The sequence below is a fragment of the Chenopodium album genome, chromosome 4, assembly GCF_948465745.1.
Source record: "Chenopodium album chromosome 4, dcCheAlbu1.1, whole genome shotgun sequence".
Lineage (NCBI taxonomy): Eukaryota > Viridiplantae > Streptophyta > Magnoliopsida > Caryophyllales > Amaranthaceae > Chenopodium > Chenopodium album.
In genome coordinates, this window is record NC_137837.1 from 18,788,018 (window position 1) to 18,805,217 (window position 17,200).

Genomic DNA, 17,200 nt, shown 5'->3' on the forward strand with positions numbered 1-17,200 from the left:
AAAAATGGCATTCTATAAAAAAAAAATCACAACCATACATATCATATATATTGCAAGAAATGTGACACATTATATCGAACATCCTAAAATGGCATATGTGACTAATATTTACGGATAAAGGGAGATTAAAAACAAAGGCCATAGACAGCTGCACATACTGATATCAAGGCGAAGCTGCAATGACAGTGAATGATCTGTAACTTGTTTCAACAAGCTCGAACTCGCGAGCATCAGCGCATACGGTGTCAATGCATTGTCTAGAATGTACTGGCATTGCGGAATATACTCGGAATTCATCGAAAAACATTTCAAAGTATTCTCAGCATGAGCTCTTTCCGCTGAGTCTTGTGAATTATATAGCCTCTCACATAATGCCTCCAATTGTTGCAAACTTTCCATGATGTTGCACTCAAATCCAACTCCTTTCACAAACAATTAACACCAACTTAATCTCCAAACATTCAAAATCATAACTTTAATCAAAAATCAAACTTTATCATGAAAATACCCTAATTACTCCTCATTTACTTACTATGCTACAATTAAATCCACAAAATATAGCCTAAAATTTCAAAAATAAATAAATAAATAAACAATAAACAAAATAAATCATCGAAAAGCGTGAAGATCGATCGATTACCTTGCTACAAACAGAGATTGTAATTGAAAGATGAGATCAACGAGTCAAATCGATTGATTGAGTGAATCAGTTTATCAGTGTTTTAGGGATGAAATGAGAAAGAAAGGAAAATTTACGTAAAGAGATTGCTGACATTGTTAAAAATGAAAGGGAAAGTTAAAAAGATTGAAGTAGCAGAATCCAAATTTGTGCATCGCTTATAGTTATAGGGTACGGTTTTAATTTAGAAATGTTTTTGTCCGATTTTCTTTCAATGTTTTCTATTTTCTATTTTCATTTTTGGAGTAACATTTCAATTTTTGTTTCTCTCTTGTATCAAGCAAACTTTTATTTTTAAAGGGATAATAAGGCTTTGTTTGGTTCAAAGGAAGGGAAAAGAAAAGAATTGAGGGGAAGGGAAGGGAAGGGAAAAGAAAAGGAAAGGAAGGAATTCGAAAGGGAAAACTTTTGTATACACCTGGTTTTCAGTAATTTACTGTACATCGGGTACACTTTTGTCAGATTTAGTGTCACTTTTGTCAAATTTATCAATAAAGCATAAATAACTCTTATATATGTCACGGTAACTTTTGTGTGTTTTAGTGTAACTTTTGCACATTTTATTGTCACTTTATAACGGATGTTCAGTAAATTACTGAACATCCGTTTTATTTAAAAGTTTGTGATTCGAAAGAAGGTGTATATATTTTTCAATACTAGGTTAGTCCCTGTAGGGAATAATTTCAAGCCTTTAAAATCCCACTAACTTGAACCCCACTGTGATCATACACTAAAGTACGGTGGCGTCCAAAAGGGAAGAAGATAGAGCAAAAGAGTCGCCAACAAGTTTTTAAGGAACTTGTAAACCATCACGAGGTGAAGGTTACACCCCTTAACGATCCAAGAGATCGTCAACTCCATAAGGTCATGAACCAAATAAGGGTTCGGGGATGAGGGTACAAATCCAACCTAAAAGAGATTGAACCTGCCCTAATAATAGGCCTCTACATTATTCTGCTCGTATTCATGTGCGCTTTCTGACTAACATGCAATCAATAGGATTAACCTAAACCTGTTTAATCTATGTTGGTTGAATTTAATGCACAAATAAACTATTATTGGCGATCACTTGAAATATAATCACAATTAACCCTAACAAGATTATTAAATATCTTATTAAGCGTGATTGCAAATACCAAATTCCCTTTAAGCATGCATAAAAAGGTGATCAAGCAATAACAATAAAAAATATATCAAGCAACATAATAAATAATAATCAACATCATGAATAATAATAATAATATCAATAATAATCATAATCATGTTAAAGCATAATAAAAGTAAGATCCTAGGCATGATACTAACAAGATTAGCATGTCACTAAACAATAAAAATCAAATCTTTAACCCTAACATGATACTAACATGAATTAATATTAGAAAGAATATAGGAAGCATCGTACTTTTAATCATACTTGATATTAAAGTTACCCTAGACATGATACTAGGAATCAAAATAACAATCTAAGCATGATATCTACATCATAAAATCAATTTAAACCATTAAAGTACTTACTTGGATGCCTCGTACCTCTTTCTAATAACAAAATACACACGTTAGTAACTTCAAGGAAAATAATAATCAAAGCAATTAAATTAAATAATTGAAAGAGAGATTTGGGACCAAACCCTCAGAAATTAAAACCTTTCACGTCTAGGGCGAAGGCAACTTCGAATATGGCTAGGTGTATCAAGATCTAATGAATACGGAATTTTGTATTAAAAAGCAAGAAAGAAAGAATACTAAAGAATTAATATTATTGAGAATTGATGAAAGAAAGATGAAGATGAATGAATGAGTGAATGGAGACTTGTGAATAAAGAGAGTTGATGAATCGATATTGGTAATTGGTGAATGAAAACGGAGTTTTTAATACGATATTTATAGAGAAAATCAGCCAAAAAAGATAATTTAACAAAACATAGTCTGAAGATCGCAAAACAACATTGGCGCCAGCCCTGGCTAGTTGGCGCCAATGGTTAGCGTCTGGCGCCAAGCCTGGTTCCAGGCGCCAAGGCCTGGGGTTGGACGCCAAACTGTTTTTCAACGCGTTTTCGAAAATCTGATAAATTTCCCGTACTGGAAGATAAAATAATATAATTCCATCGAAAATGCTATTTGATCTTGATTAAAACTCTGAAGAGTCCTAATTGAATTAGAAATGATGAGAACCTTCTAGAATGTTCTAGAAGACTAGAACCATTCCTAATTGCATTAGGAATGATAAATCATATTAGGCCCTCCCCTAGATCATTGGGCCGTACATAAAGCTCAAACCGGACCCAGTTTAGTAAATTGGTCATAACTTCCTCAATATTCATCGGAATTGAGTTTATAATATATCGTTGGAAAGGTCTTTGCAAGCCCCATCCAACTACACCACTATTGGACCCATATCATGGACCAACCAAACTGGATCGGCTGTTTTCTTAAAATAAAGTTTTCAAAAACAGGGAGAAGAGAAAAGAAATAAAACTTTCCGCAACACTAGACCTTTCCACACTTTTGTTTCATTCGATTATGATTCGACGTGAAAGGCACTCATCACCGGGTTTGGTTTTGGGGAGACACAAATGGGTGTCTACAGTCCCGTGTGATGCACGGTTTTAATAATAAAAATTATTTACTTGTAGTGGTGTAACATAAATTTTTAAAGCAAAACATAGTAATTCTGATCTCTCTCGTTAAATATATTGAGCTAAAATGGAGGACATAAATACTATAATTAACTTCATAACTATAGAAAAAATTTAAAAATGTTACCTTGAAAAAGAAAATAAAATAAATAAAAATAAATATATATAAATAAATAAATAAAATTTTAAATAAATGATATCAACAATAGTTTTGGATGGAAAATTTTTACTCCCTCCGTTTCATAATGTTAGTCCCATATGGAATCAATCACATAAAATAAGAAAACAAATATATTTGGAATCTAACATTAAAGTATAACATATTTCATAATTAGTTTACCTTATTTAACTTTTTTTTTTTATTAGGAAAGCACAAGTCATAATTGCATAATTTAAGGTAAAACTTTCCTTACTTAAAGTCATGTCATCAATCCACAATCAATTAATTCCAAAAAAAATCAAATCATAAATGAAATATATTCAATATGGGTAGAACTTTTTGAAACACCCAAAATAGTATATGGGACTAACATTATGAAACTAAGGGAGTAATAAGAAGATGACACGTGTATAGTTATTATGATGTAAGCGGTAATTACTTTAGTATTAGTTATAGATAGATTGAAGATTTGGTTAGTGAAATAAAATGATACAAATATTTAAAATTTACTTCATATACAACTTTTATTTTTCTCTTTCCAGTTGAATTCCTCCAATTTTTCCTCCCACTTCCCTTCATTTCCTTTGAATTCTCATGTTATTTATTCAACCTAATATGGGAACATGATTAAAACCCTTTCCTTTCATTTCTTTTCCACCCAAATCCCTTCAACCAAAAATGGCCTAAAGCAAACTTTTATAAATAGCGTAAATGACCTGCTATTTAAAAAAAAAAAAAAAAAAAAAAAAAAAAAAAAGTGTAAATGACCCTACAATTGTTTTTAGGGAATTTTAGAAAATAATACCCTAAAAAAGTCACGATTTTAATTATAACACCACCAAAAAAACCCAAAAAAATTGATTTTATAACCACCTAGTGGATGCCTTCCAAAAAACCATTTTGTAAACCCCATCAAGTACACATCTCACTTATATACTAATTAAAAAAAATAAAAAACCTTTAAACCTTAAGCCAGCCAACAAAGCCCACCACCTGCAACCCCTACAATCCTATATCCCATCGTCGGATACCCCACTACCACCAAGCTCACTTGCCAGAACCTCTCCTTTATCGCCTAAACCGTCGGCACCCCCTTCTTTTAATGCCCACCGTCGAAAGTATCCCAACACTAGCAACACTGAAACACACAACCCCAATTTGGTTTGGGTTTTAGATTTCGGTTCTAGGTGCGGGGTTTGGATTTAAGTGAGCCTGAGAGGGATTTTGGGTCTAGATGAGGGCTGGGATGCGTCCGCGACGCCAGCAAGGCTAAGGTGGGATCTGAGCGGTCACCGAAAGTGTTGTGGTGCATATGTTAAGTTTTTTTTCCCCAATATTATGTCATTATGTTTTAAGTATTAACCCGGTGCAGCTCCCGGGCTACACTAGTTTTTTTTTTTAAAAGAAAAAAAATCATTGTTATACAAACACGTGTACGTGGTGGGTCCCACTAGCAGATTCCATCCCAGAATCTGTTAAGTGGTGGTAAAATCAATCTTTGGAGTATTTTTGTGGTGTTATAGTAAAAGTTTTTTTGTGATGTTATAACCAAGTTTTTGGTTTTTTTGTGGTGTTATTTTCTAAAATATGCTAGTTTTAACTTGCAAAAAAAAAAAAAAAAAAAAAAGGTTTAATCCAAATTTCTTAATACATGCTTGAAAAAATAGTTTTACATGATTAATTTGCAATTATGCATTTATACATACACGATTTGCTATTAAGTGTCTTCGGTTCCTAACAAACTAAATCCGACACAATCCAATCTAAATCCAAATCCTCATTAATTTTTTATTCGATTTAAAATCTTGATTTGATCCAAATAATGATTTAGGCCTTATTTAGTTCAACTTGTTTTTACTTCCCTACCTTATAAAAAGTGGGAAAATACTCTTATGAATAGTGCATGAACATTTATATCCTTAAAAATGTTATTTTACTTATTTACCCACATTGAATTCAAAAGCCTTAAAATTGTCTCTTGAATCACCAAAATAGATTAATTGATTGTGTTTATTTCAATGTTTAAAGCATTTTTTAGACTCTCCATTTTTTACATTCTCCATATTTAATTTTACAAAGTATATAATTATTACTATGCAAATAGATATAATAAAATACCATGCAAATATGCATAAGGTATGCTAATTATATCCTTCAAAATGTGCATTTACGTGTTTACCCTTATTAATATGTATAAGTTTTTATTTTGCCTCCATTAATGTTAATTGTTTTTTAAAAAAAAAAAAATTGGCTTTTATTATTGTTAGTTGTTTATATAAAAAAATATTTAGAAAAATATGCGAACAATTTTGCTTCTAATGCAAACATTTTTGCCTCTAAAAAAATTTTGTTTACATATATTATGTTATCAATGTAACCAAAAACATAAAAAGCTTTCCGAACAAGACTAGCTATGGCGCGCAACGCGCGCGTTAGCCACCCTAGTATTATATGAAAAATAAGATTATATCAGATCAGATTAGAAAAAATAAGTTCAGATCAGGTCAGATAAGAAAAAATAAGTTTAGATTAGATCATTGTTTTATGTGCAATTTTTTATCGCTAAATATCTTCAATTTCGTAATAAAAAAAGTTATGCAAAATTACATATTAATAAAATACACATTATTACAAATCTAAGATCCCATTTGATACATTTTTTCCTTACAGATTATCGTACATTTAAGTTAAATTTTCGTCAAATTAGACAATAAGATTAGACGAGATCAAATAAGATCAGATCAGATTAGATCATACCAGATCAAATTAAATCAAACCAGATTAGATTAGAGCAGCCCAGATCAAATTAGATCAAACCAGATCAGATTTCCCAAATCAGATAAATTCGGACAATCGATAATAAGGTGAATTAAACAGGGTCTTGATTTAAATTGATATGAACTATAATGTGCCTTTGTTAATGCACAGATTATAATTAAGGATAAGATTAAAAAAATACAAAGTATATAGATGCATATAGTATTTGATAAAACCAAAAATAATAACAACAAACAAAACAAAAAAAAAAAAAAAAAAAAAAAAAAAAAGCCTGGAATAATCCCACCTTTGGGGCGTCCGCTAAAAATAATCCCATCTTTGGATTATTTTTTTATAATCCGAACTTTAATGTCAAGCTTCTTCAAATGGTCCCAAGTGACTTGTAACCGATTGAGTAGGTTATTTTTTTTTAAAAAAAAAAAAGTATAATTCACACTTGTCGCCACTTGATTGGTCAAAAATTAAAAAAAAAAAAAAAAAAAAAAACACCACCACCTACCTTAGCCACACCACTTCAGCCACCAGCATCCTCACCACCACCATCAACCAAACCCAAACCCAAAACCTGGAACCACCATCTCACCCAGAATCGAAACCATTGCCAACTGACCGCATTGACCAGAATCCCACCCCAGCCAACCCAACCTCAAAACCACTTTAATCAATTCCTCATAAACCCAAGACCATTTGAAAACAAACCAAACCAAATCTTAGGAAACGATTGGAGGGCTCGATGCGGACGGAATCGAGCGCATAGGAGGTCAGCGCAGCTAGAATCGGAGGATGAGGGAGGTCGGTGCGGTCGGAATTGGGGGATGGGGTAGGTTGGCGAGGCCGAAATTGAGGGATGGGATGGGGGAGGTCAGCGAGTCCGGCATCGGGGGCAGGGGTGGTTAGTGAGACTGACATCGGGGGACTAGGGAGGTTAGCTCAGCCAGATTCGAGGACAAGGGAGGTAGGCACAGAAGACAGTACAGTGGTAGGGGTGGTCGGTGCGGCAGGGCTGGTGGTATGGTTGTATTGGTGGGTAGTTTTTAAATTTAATCAATTGTTTTTTTTTTTTTTTTTTTACTTTTTTCTTTTAATTTTTTTTTAATTTTTTTAGTCCAATTAGGTGCTGACACGTGTCAAGTAACTTGCTATAACAAGTTAATTGACCGGTTGGGACCATTTAAAGAAGATTGTTATTAAAGGTCGGATTATTAAAAAATAACACAAAGGTGGAATTATTTTTAGCGGGCGTCCCAAAGGAGGGATTATTCCCGGCAATTTTTCCAAAAGAAAAAAATTAAAGTCATTAAATATTATGCTGAATGAATCTAAATCTTCAATTAGATTGTTCACGCATCTAAATATTATGCTGAATAAATCTAAGTTTTCAATTAGATTGTCCACGCATCTCTCGTTTCAGATAGTAGAATTCTTCGTTCCTCCCATCTTACTTGTAAAATAGACGCAACTATCATATCATCGTTTCCTATCTCAGGAACATGTAGTATGAAATAGGGCTGAGCAAAACTACCCGAAAAACCGAAAACCCGTTCCGTTACCGTTCCGAAAATTAGGATACCCGATCCGATAACCATAATGGTTCGGGTACCCGTTCCGATAATTTGTTATCGGGTATGGTTATTGGGTATCATTTTAAAATTAACGGTTACTCGTTCCGAACCGACAAGCAATTTTTTGTTTTTTTATCCTACTTAAATCTATTTTTTCCAAAATCTAAACTCTTACTTTACTTCATAATCACTATATAATATCAATGATTAGTATTATAATTAATAATTTGGTCAAGATCATGTGGTATTGTTGTTAATTAGTGTTAAAATATATCATAATAACTAATTTATTAAGTTTAATGATCACTGTTGGATAGTTTATTGGGTACCCGATATCCGTTCCGATAATCCTGGTACCCGAAGTCCGGGTACCCGAACTTATCGGTTCGGTTTATGGATATCACTTTTAGTGATATTGGTTATCGGGTACCCGAACCGTTAGTACTAATGGTACGGGTACCCGTCCCATGCTCACCCCTAGTATGAAAGTGAATATATTCATCAAACGTTCACTCAGATACTCCTCTAAACAGTAGTCTCCAAATTCCTGTTCATAAATAACAAATGTAGTCATTATGAAGGTGAGTAATTCCTTAATATATATGATTAAAGGATATACTTACATTATTTGTCATCGCTTGAATACTTGATATTGGACAACCGATAATCATCTCAGCATATTGGCCAAAGAGTGTAACAGACAATGTATTTATAGGGTCACCAATTTTTACATTGATTCTATATCTGTTATTATATGGATATGATATATATAATTAAGTATAGTGATTTGTAAAGCACATTATAATTATATTTTTAAATAAAATAAAAAAGTGAAAATACCTTGGTCTACTGAAGGAGGGGTCACACTCCACGCACATATCATCTCTCCTTAAGTGTCAAGCACATGATTCATACCAACTAGGCATAGAAGAATCAATGGATAACACTTTTGCTAGTACTCGAAAGTATTTTACCTGAAAACACACATCAAATATTAAATACCTTATGTATAAGAAAATGAAATAAATAATTGTTGATATACATACATTATGAGCAACTGAAAAATAATTTAACTTGATCCTTTTAACATTAAACACCATTTCCATTTCAGAGATACTATTGGCTAATATCTGGCTTCAGATATGTTTTTGGATATATCCATCATTCACATACCTATATGAGCTATATAAATACATAAGTATGCAATAGGGCTGTACACAGTTTGGTCTGGACCGTAACCAAACCAGACCAAACCGCATTTTAGCGGTTTGGTTTGGTTTACGGTTTGGAAAAATACGGTTTGGTTTCGATTTTTTTGGGAAATACGGTTTGCGGTTTGGTTTGGTTTTTCAAAAATTATAAACCAAACCAAACCGTAAACCAGTAAACCGCATTTAAATATTTAAATAATTTTTAAATAAATTAAAATAGTTATTATATATTATAAAAAAATAAAAAAAACAAAAAAACATGAAAAATCATTAGAAGACTATACGGTCAGTATACTACTATACTCTATACTCAATCTCAAATATCAGTACTTAAAATTCAATAGGTCATATAACTATAATGTAGTATGATGTAGTATGAATTTTTTTTTTTGACAAATTTATTATGTTTTTTTCCACTGTTAACTTGTTATGTATTATTTTTATTATGTGTTATTATGTTAGCACTTAGCACTTGATTAGTTGGTTGTTATTTTTATTAAAAATTTGTAGTAGAATTTAATCCCTTTGGCTAATTATTTGAACTTTATTATAAATTTATTAATATTTGACAATTTTTAGGAAAAAATGTCATCTCATCATAAACCGCAAACCAAACCGCACCAAACCGCATTATTACGGTTTGGTTTGGTTTGTTTCAATACTAATATGGTTTGGTTTGGTCTGGAAAATTGACCAAACCGTATTTTACGGTTTGGTTTGGTTTAGACTCAAACCACACCAAACCAGACCATGTTCACATTGTTGATTATGATGTTTGTAAGGCTTACCACCCATGTAGATCATCAGTTTCATCAATATCAGGATCAATAAAAAGTCTGGTACGTCCAACAGTCGAGAGACATGCACCAATTGGAAGGTTAGTAAAAGTATTCAAAGCAATGATGATAATGAAAATGACACCATAGTCTTTCTATGGTTATCTAATTTAAAAAACTTATTTTACCATAATAGGAGCCAACTGATACCATGGATGCACCCAACACATGATCTTGATTAAGCTCATAGAATAAGAAACGACCTTAATCATGAGCAAACCCTTCCCATAAAATTAGCCTCATTGTTTCCGTGCTGTAAATTAAAATATGTAATTTTTTTTTTAAAAAAAAACCTTATCATTGCATAAGTTGTTATAATTATATAAACATATTGTAACTTGTTTAATATGCTCTTACTTTGTGTTGCAGAGTAACACATCTCTTTTGAATTGTTGTCTCCCACCCGAGACTCTATATGATTCAGACACATATACGACCAATCCAATAACATATGTATACATTCATCATCCGGAAAAAAAGATCTAATATGACCATTAAAACTCAAAAAAATAATTTTAAAAAGTGCAATAAATATTCATACTATTTATATTAAATACTAAAAGACACATATGAGAGGAGAATTGCGCATGTGAAGGTACTGTGCAATGTGGCAAAATTCAATAAACCTGAAATTGTACCTTGGGATATCATCACAATCATCAAGAATTTATGTTACCATGATCTTGTTGCCAAATTTCAACCTCATTTGGTTATTGACATATTTGTAAGATGTATCTAGAGGCATATGCTCTAGCTGAGCAATTGAATAAACCTTTCCTTGTTTCAAGATCTCTTTATATTTATCAATGTCAGCATTAAATAATGTGATCTGAACTTCGTCCACCTAGTAATTGAAAATTTCATACATGAGTGTGAAATAAATGAATATATTGAAAAAAAAGTAAGCACTAAGTAAAAATATAGTTCAAACCTCTGAATCAATGAATACCATACTCCATGAACGATGGACGTAATTTGTATCCCTAGCTCTACTTTGTTCATTGAACATCCATAATAAACGCACTCTCATATTCATATTCAATGTCGTAAGGGTAATAAAACGACATGGTGTATAACTTGTGTTCATTTTCTGCATTTTAACATCATTGAAGTGGACATAAAAAATAATTTACATAATATATCATCATTGAATTGATCTCCTCGCACATGTACAAAGGTTATATAAATAGTATAGATAATGAAATAAATCTTTAATAAAGTAAAATGGAAGCATTAACATGACAAAGAAAATCTTATATATATCTATACACCTTAAAAGCCAAATTGGTGAGAAAATGGGTTTTGCATTCCTATTCTTATGAACAGTGTGCTTCCCCTTTTACCCTTAAAAAGGTCCCTTAAGAAAGTTGAATGACCACTTTCTCCTTATTGTAGGTGTCCCTTGTAGAACTGCCACATGCATGCTCAAGCTTCCTCTTTGGCTAGCCACGTGCACGAGGATATCTTATTTGCTAATGTTAAGTTCTTATTATTTTTTTTAAGTAGTTGCAGAAATTGTAAATTTGTAGCTGTTCATCCCAAATTCAGTGAATTTGTATTTTTTCTATTTTTGGCAATTTGAATTTTAAGTTACGATTACATTGCATTATTATTTCCTGTAATTTTAGGTTTATGGGTTTATTGGTAATGTTATTTTAGGCTAATTCCATTTTTTGATTACTTTGTACAGAACCAAAACTCATTATTTATTATTCTCTCAGTGTTGATTTTGTTTTGCTTGAACCTTGCTTTTGATTACTTTATTTTCTATGCTATAAGAAATGAATGTTAAAAATTGTACACTATTTTGGGTTTGCTTTTGGATTTATGAGTTTGTTGGTCTTGGTAATTTTACCAATTTGAAGTATGAAAATTTTTACAAATCTTGGAAAAAAGCAATTACTTTATGTGAAATACCCAATTGCTTTATATAACAATTGATAGATTTTTTGCTTTTCTGAAGCACAGAGATCAAGCATCCTCAATGATATTGCATTACCTGTTGGTTAAAAGGTCTTCTAATTGGTTTTAAGTGTTTCATGCCAAAAAATGCTAGCCACAGTAATTTCCAATTGTTTAGTGTTAATAGGTTACAAATTCCTTTATTTTTTATAGATTTCTTTTGGGTTTTGAATTGTTTAGCTTTATTTTCATGTTAATTTGGTTTGTTTGGTTAATGATGCATTAATGTTTTTATTATTTCCTTAATCTATTAGATTTGTTGACATTGGATTTAAAGTGAAAAAAAACAAATAGAAATTCTTCATTTAATTGACAATAGTTCCTTCAATGAATTAATTGGCCAACAATATTGGATTTGGGCCAGCCACATTTTGCATTAGTTAGAGTTTGGGCTCTTTACATACTAAGTGAAAGTGCAGCTGGTACTCAAGAAGGGGGGGGGGGGGTTGAATTGAGTACAGGGCAGTGTTAGAAATTATTGGATTTTCTTCTATTTATGTAGGGGGACCAGATGATGAACTGGTCCTGCAGCGGAAACAGAAAATACAATAAATAATCAACACAAAGATTTAACGAGGTTCAGCTCAACTCTGAGCCTACGTCCTCCACTACCCTAATTACTTTTATTAATCAACTCTGAAAAACAAAAGCAATTACAAATGATCACACTCGTGATCCCCACACCTAACTCTAGGTGTCACTTCGCACTTGAACTCACAAGCACTTGCACTCACACTCGTAAATGCTACCCAATCACTAACCTCTTAGTGATTCAATACAAACCCTTTGTTTCCCTCTAAATGCTTCCACTCAAAGCTTACAAGAGATAATTACAAAACAATTCTTACTGTGTGCATAAATAGTTTGTAAGAGATGAACTAACTATTTCCCTTAGAGTGTATTTCGAGCTTTCAAAGATAGAGAATTTTTTTCAGAAAAGCTCACTCGAAATTCTGATCGAGTTTATGCTTTTATAAGGTTGGGAGATGAATTCTTTCGTGATCTTTTCAGATCATAACTTAGGAAAATAGAATATCTTTTATTTTGTAAATAAGAGATATTCTAAGATATTATTCTACTTTCCATAAATGGGTAGAATAATATATTCTAAGTTATATGCGAAATAATTCATCTCCAACTCTGCATAAACTGAATCAATTAGTTTAGTAAATATTCTCCAAGGATAGGAAATATATATTCCAGAAAATATTTACTGAACTAATGTCCAGGTTCACGAAACAAGCTACGAAGCAGCTGTTTCCTAACCTGTTAGTGTCCTAGAGATCAGGTCAACTTTTCCTGATCTCTACAACACTAAATATTCTAAGTAAGGGATACAGATAGCTTACGTACAAACATCCATGCACACTTAACATTATAAAGACTACAAAGATCAACTATCCTAATCTGAGAGACTTCATAATCTTCAAGTCTTGACGGCCTTCCTTGATAGAACATTCTGATACATATTTCTTGAATGCTTTGATTCAAAAGGACTTCATATTGCCTCAAGTACTTGGGATAGCTGTTCCTGTTCAAAATGTCAGTTGATATGATATAAAACCAACAAGAACCAGCTAGTCAGCTGTTTGTCATCACTCAAAACCTTAAGTGACTCAACACTAAGTCCTATTAATCTAACACATTGTAACTAATTCAACATATCCATCAACTCAACAAATTGATGACCCTACTTACATCCTAAATGTTTTTTAATAGGAAATTATACACATTCACCAAATTCGAGCGTTGTTCTATAATATTGTCAAAACATTCGACTTGTTAATTCAGAGTTGATTTTTACCCCACTATTAAACTAACACATAACTCAACAAATTGATGACCCTACTTACATCCTATCATAACTCAACAAATTGATGACCCTACTTACATCCTAAATGTTTTCCAATAGGAAATTAAACACATTCACCAAATTAAAGTGTTAGTTCTATAATATTGTCAAAACATTCGACTTGTTGATTCATAGTTGATTTACCTATTCCAATAAACAAAATGCTGCGCGCGCATCGCGCGCGTGCACCAACACTAGTATATAAATATATATAAGATTTTCTTTGTCATGTTAATGCTTCCATTTTACTTTATTAAAAATTTATTTCATTATATATATATATATATATATATATATATATATATATGTATAGCTTTTAAATTACACTAAATTAAACATTGTTAAGAGTTACTAAATAAATGTTATAATAAAACTACATACATAGCTAATTTACACTGTTTAATACTTCCTTATACACAATATTTTTAGTCAAACTGTGAGAAACACCCTTCTTATTTTGTACTAAGATTTTTAGCCCGGAAGGAGTTGTAACTCGTGACATTGCCACATATAATTGGCCATGACTAAATACAGGCCTAAGGAGAAAAATGGCAACTTTGCTCAACGTTTGTCCTTGGCTTTTATTTATTGTCATGGTAAAGGCTAATTTTAATGGAAATTGCCTTCTTTTAAGAGGGAGATCTATCTTCTTGTTGGAAGGCGTTAAATCAATTCGCAGAAGTAGAACTGATTCTGTAGCTCTCGGACCCATGATCACTTGTGCTTCAATCACCCTATAACCCAACTTCTTGATTATATATAAGGCGTGTTCCATTGAACAACCCTATGAATAGGTTCATATTTCGCATCAATATTATAGGGGCACCAACTTTCAACTCTAAGCAATGATTAGGAAGACCTGACAAATTTAATGAGTGTAATAATTCCATAAGCTCCATGTTATCATGAAACCCACCATCTCTTGTATGACCCAAAGTATCCGAACTATAAAAACTCTTCACTTCCTGGTAGCATTGATAAAATTTTCGAATTTAACTGATCTACATCATTGTTTGTTGGTGCTAGAATTCCTCGATCCTTCAGGTACTCCCAATCCGTGTAATCTGAAGGCAAGTTGGGGTAGACAAAGTTAATGAGATTTTGCAAACCATGTTCATCATCGTTTATAAAAAAATAATGTGTGTAAGGAGAATGATCCCATCGTAAGGGGTACTCTCCTTAAATGCCCTTGGCCACTTAAAAGCCTAGGACGTTACACTTGTTAAGGTGTAGTAGGATTTGAATTCCTGACTGTTTGGGGGACCTTGAATTAGAATTGATTCTATCATCACGCTTTTTTATAAGAAACAAGTAGGAGTCGCCAATGAGTTTTAGGAAAAACTCATAAACATCGTTCATGCCTTTCTTCCATGTGGAGTTCATGGAATATTAGCACAAATCATAAGTTTACCCATGCCCAAATTGGTCTATAAACCAGAAATGAGTTCGGGAGCGAGGGCACTAAGATAGCGTTCCTTGTAGAGGGGAATCGTCATCCTAGCCCTAGTACGGCCTTTACTAGCTCTTCCTTTTCACAATTTTATCACCAAACAATATATGCAACGCGATACCTAAAACTATGTTAGTTGATTTTATTTAAAAACATTTATTCACGTAGGAATTACATTGTAAAGTCATTATTCTTATTTAATAATATTCGTAAAGAACAAGAAAATAAACAAGATTCGCCTTGGCTTAAGTGATCAACCAACAATTATTTAATTCAATTCTAATCTTTATTTAACGCAAGATACTATGTGGAATTGATTAATTAATTATATTAAAGGTGATCAAATAACACTAATTAATTAATTAAAGTCCTTTTAAACAAGAAAATAAAGGTGATTTAACTAAGTGCTCGGGAATTTACCACTTCTCTTTGCTAGATCTCCGTTAGAACATTTATGGACACCTTCTTGTTGGGGAACCTCCACCGCAGTAACAAAGTATCGAAAGGGTGAGTGTTTAGGACAAGAGGGCTAGGTTGCACAAGTTTACAAGTTATTTCGCCAGAGTTTTTAGGTTCATTTCTTATTTGTTGAAGCATCGGTTTAAGCTCGTATTTACATAGAATGATTAGGTTTAGGGTTTCGAGCAACTTGCCGTAGCAGGTGTCTCGCGCAACAAATGAAGTTGCGCGCGGCATCCAGCGCAAGTTATAGAGTTGCGCTGCTATGTGCAGCACAACTATTAGTCTTGCGCGCGGCTTTATGGTAAGATTCGATTTTATATTTTTCGTATTGTAATACCCGAATACTTTATGATTTTATATAATATATTTTATAAAAATATAGTTTATTTTTATTTATTATATAACTTTTCTAATCTCATATTTTAATTTTAATTTAGAGTACGGAACGTTTAAAACCCTATTTTGTTTGGATATGATTCTACAATTATAAACTATTTTAACCCTATAAATATTCTTAACCCTCAAAAGATATTTTATATTTAAAAAAAAATTGAAGAAGTCGTTTTCCTTTTGTCGATGCTTTAGATTTGTAAAACAAAGTCAATTTGTTTCTTCTGGTAAGTTTTTGTTTCATACTCCAATATCTATCATATGTCCATTAGTTTAATTTATATGATGATTATATTGTGGGTCTAATAGGAAATTAAAGCTCCACAATATATTTGTATAATGAAGGCTGCAATTTACACAACTTATGTAGCTCGGTTTGTTCAATGTGATTTTAATTCGTCGAAAGGTAATCACACTAAATTTTAGAGATGTTTGTATTATATTTCGTATTATTATTATGTGTGATTTGAGTTATTAATGGTACTCCTTGTATATATGATTAATTATTATGATATTGTATGATTTGATTTGATTTGAATATCATATTACTTTTGTTGTATATAATTGATTGTACAATTATTTTGAGGGTTTTAATGTTGTTGTTATAGGGAGTATTGTTTTATCAAGGTTTTAGGGTTGTTAATGCAGAGTATTATTTTTGGGTGGAGATTTGATTAATTTTGGGTACTAGTATTAGTTCTATAAGAGTTGAGATATTTTATGAACCGAATATGTCGTCATATATGAATTGGGAACATGTGCCAATATTGAGATATTATTTATTATCATGTGAATGGTTATTTGATCCATGTATGAGATCAAATGGTTGAGAATTATTGTTTTGTTCTTGGTTTGAGGCTCGGCGTTATATAACTTAGTCCTTGGCTTGTTGGTAAGATGGTAATAATCATGAGTTAAGAATGAGGTACAATCTTTATTATTTATTTTTCTATGGTCCCCTACAGTGGGAATTGGCCCGTATGTGGTCTGGTTTAAGGTGTTTTCTGGTTATTGATTGGGAGTATTCAAGTTTTTATACTTGTTGGATTTATTCGAATTACCCATGTCCAAGGCTAGGTATAAAACAAAGAGCATGGCACACTTATGGGGTATATAAGTTAATTGAGTAAAAGTTTGTATTATTATTCGAGGTTGAGTTGATAAAGGTTATTTTCATAGTACAATGTGTAATGTAGTTTCGAACTACATTGTTTAATTGATA

At 32.1% G+C, this 17,200-nt stretch overlaps 1 protein-coding gene across 3 annotated transcripts in view; it reads right to left on the reverse strand.

Moving 5' to 3' along the window:
- The window catches only part of LOC145629002 (uncharacterized), a 47,795-nt gene extending 46,911 nt beyond the window's left edge, over positions 1 to 884 (reverse strand). For 2 of the 3 annotated variants that reach the window (XM_081681466.1, XM_081681465.1), the window contains exons 1-2: positions 641 to 884; positions 159 to 422 (exon numbers count right to left, since the gene is read on the reverse strand). In XM_081681466.1, the coding sequence (XP_081537592.1) occupies positions 159 to 399 (241 nt within the window). In that variant the 5' untranslated portion in view covers positions 400 to 422; positions 641 to 884. The remainder of the gene's footprint in view (positions 1 to 158; positions 423 to 640) is intronic. The other variant, XM_081681467.1, reaches the window with a different exon arrangement.
- Between the last annotated feature and the right edge of the window lie 16,316 nt (positions 885 to 17,200).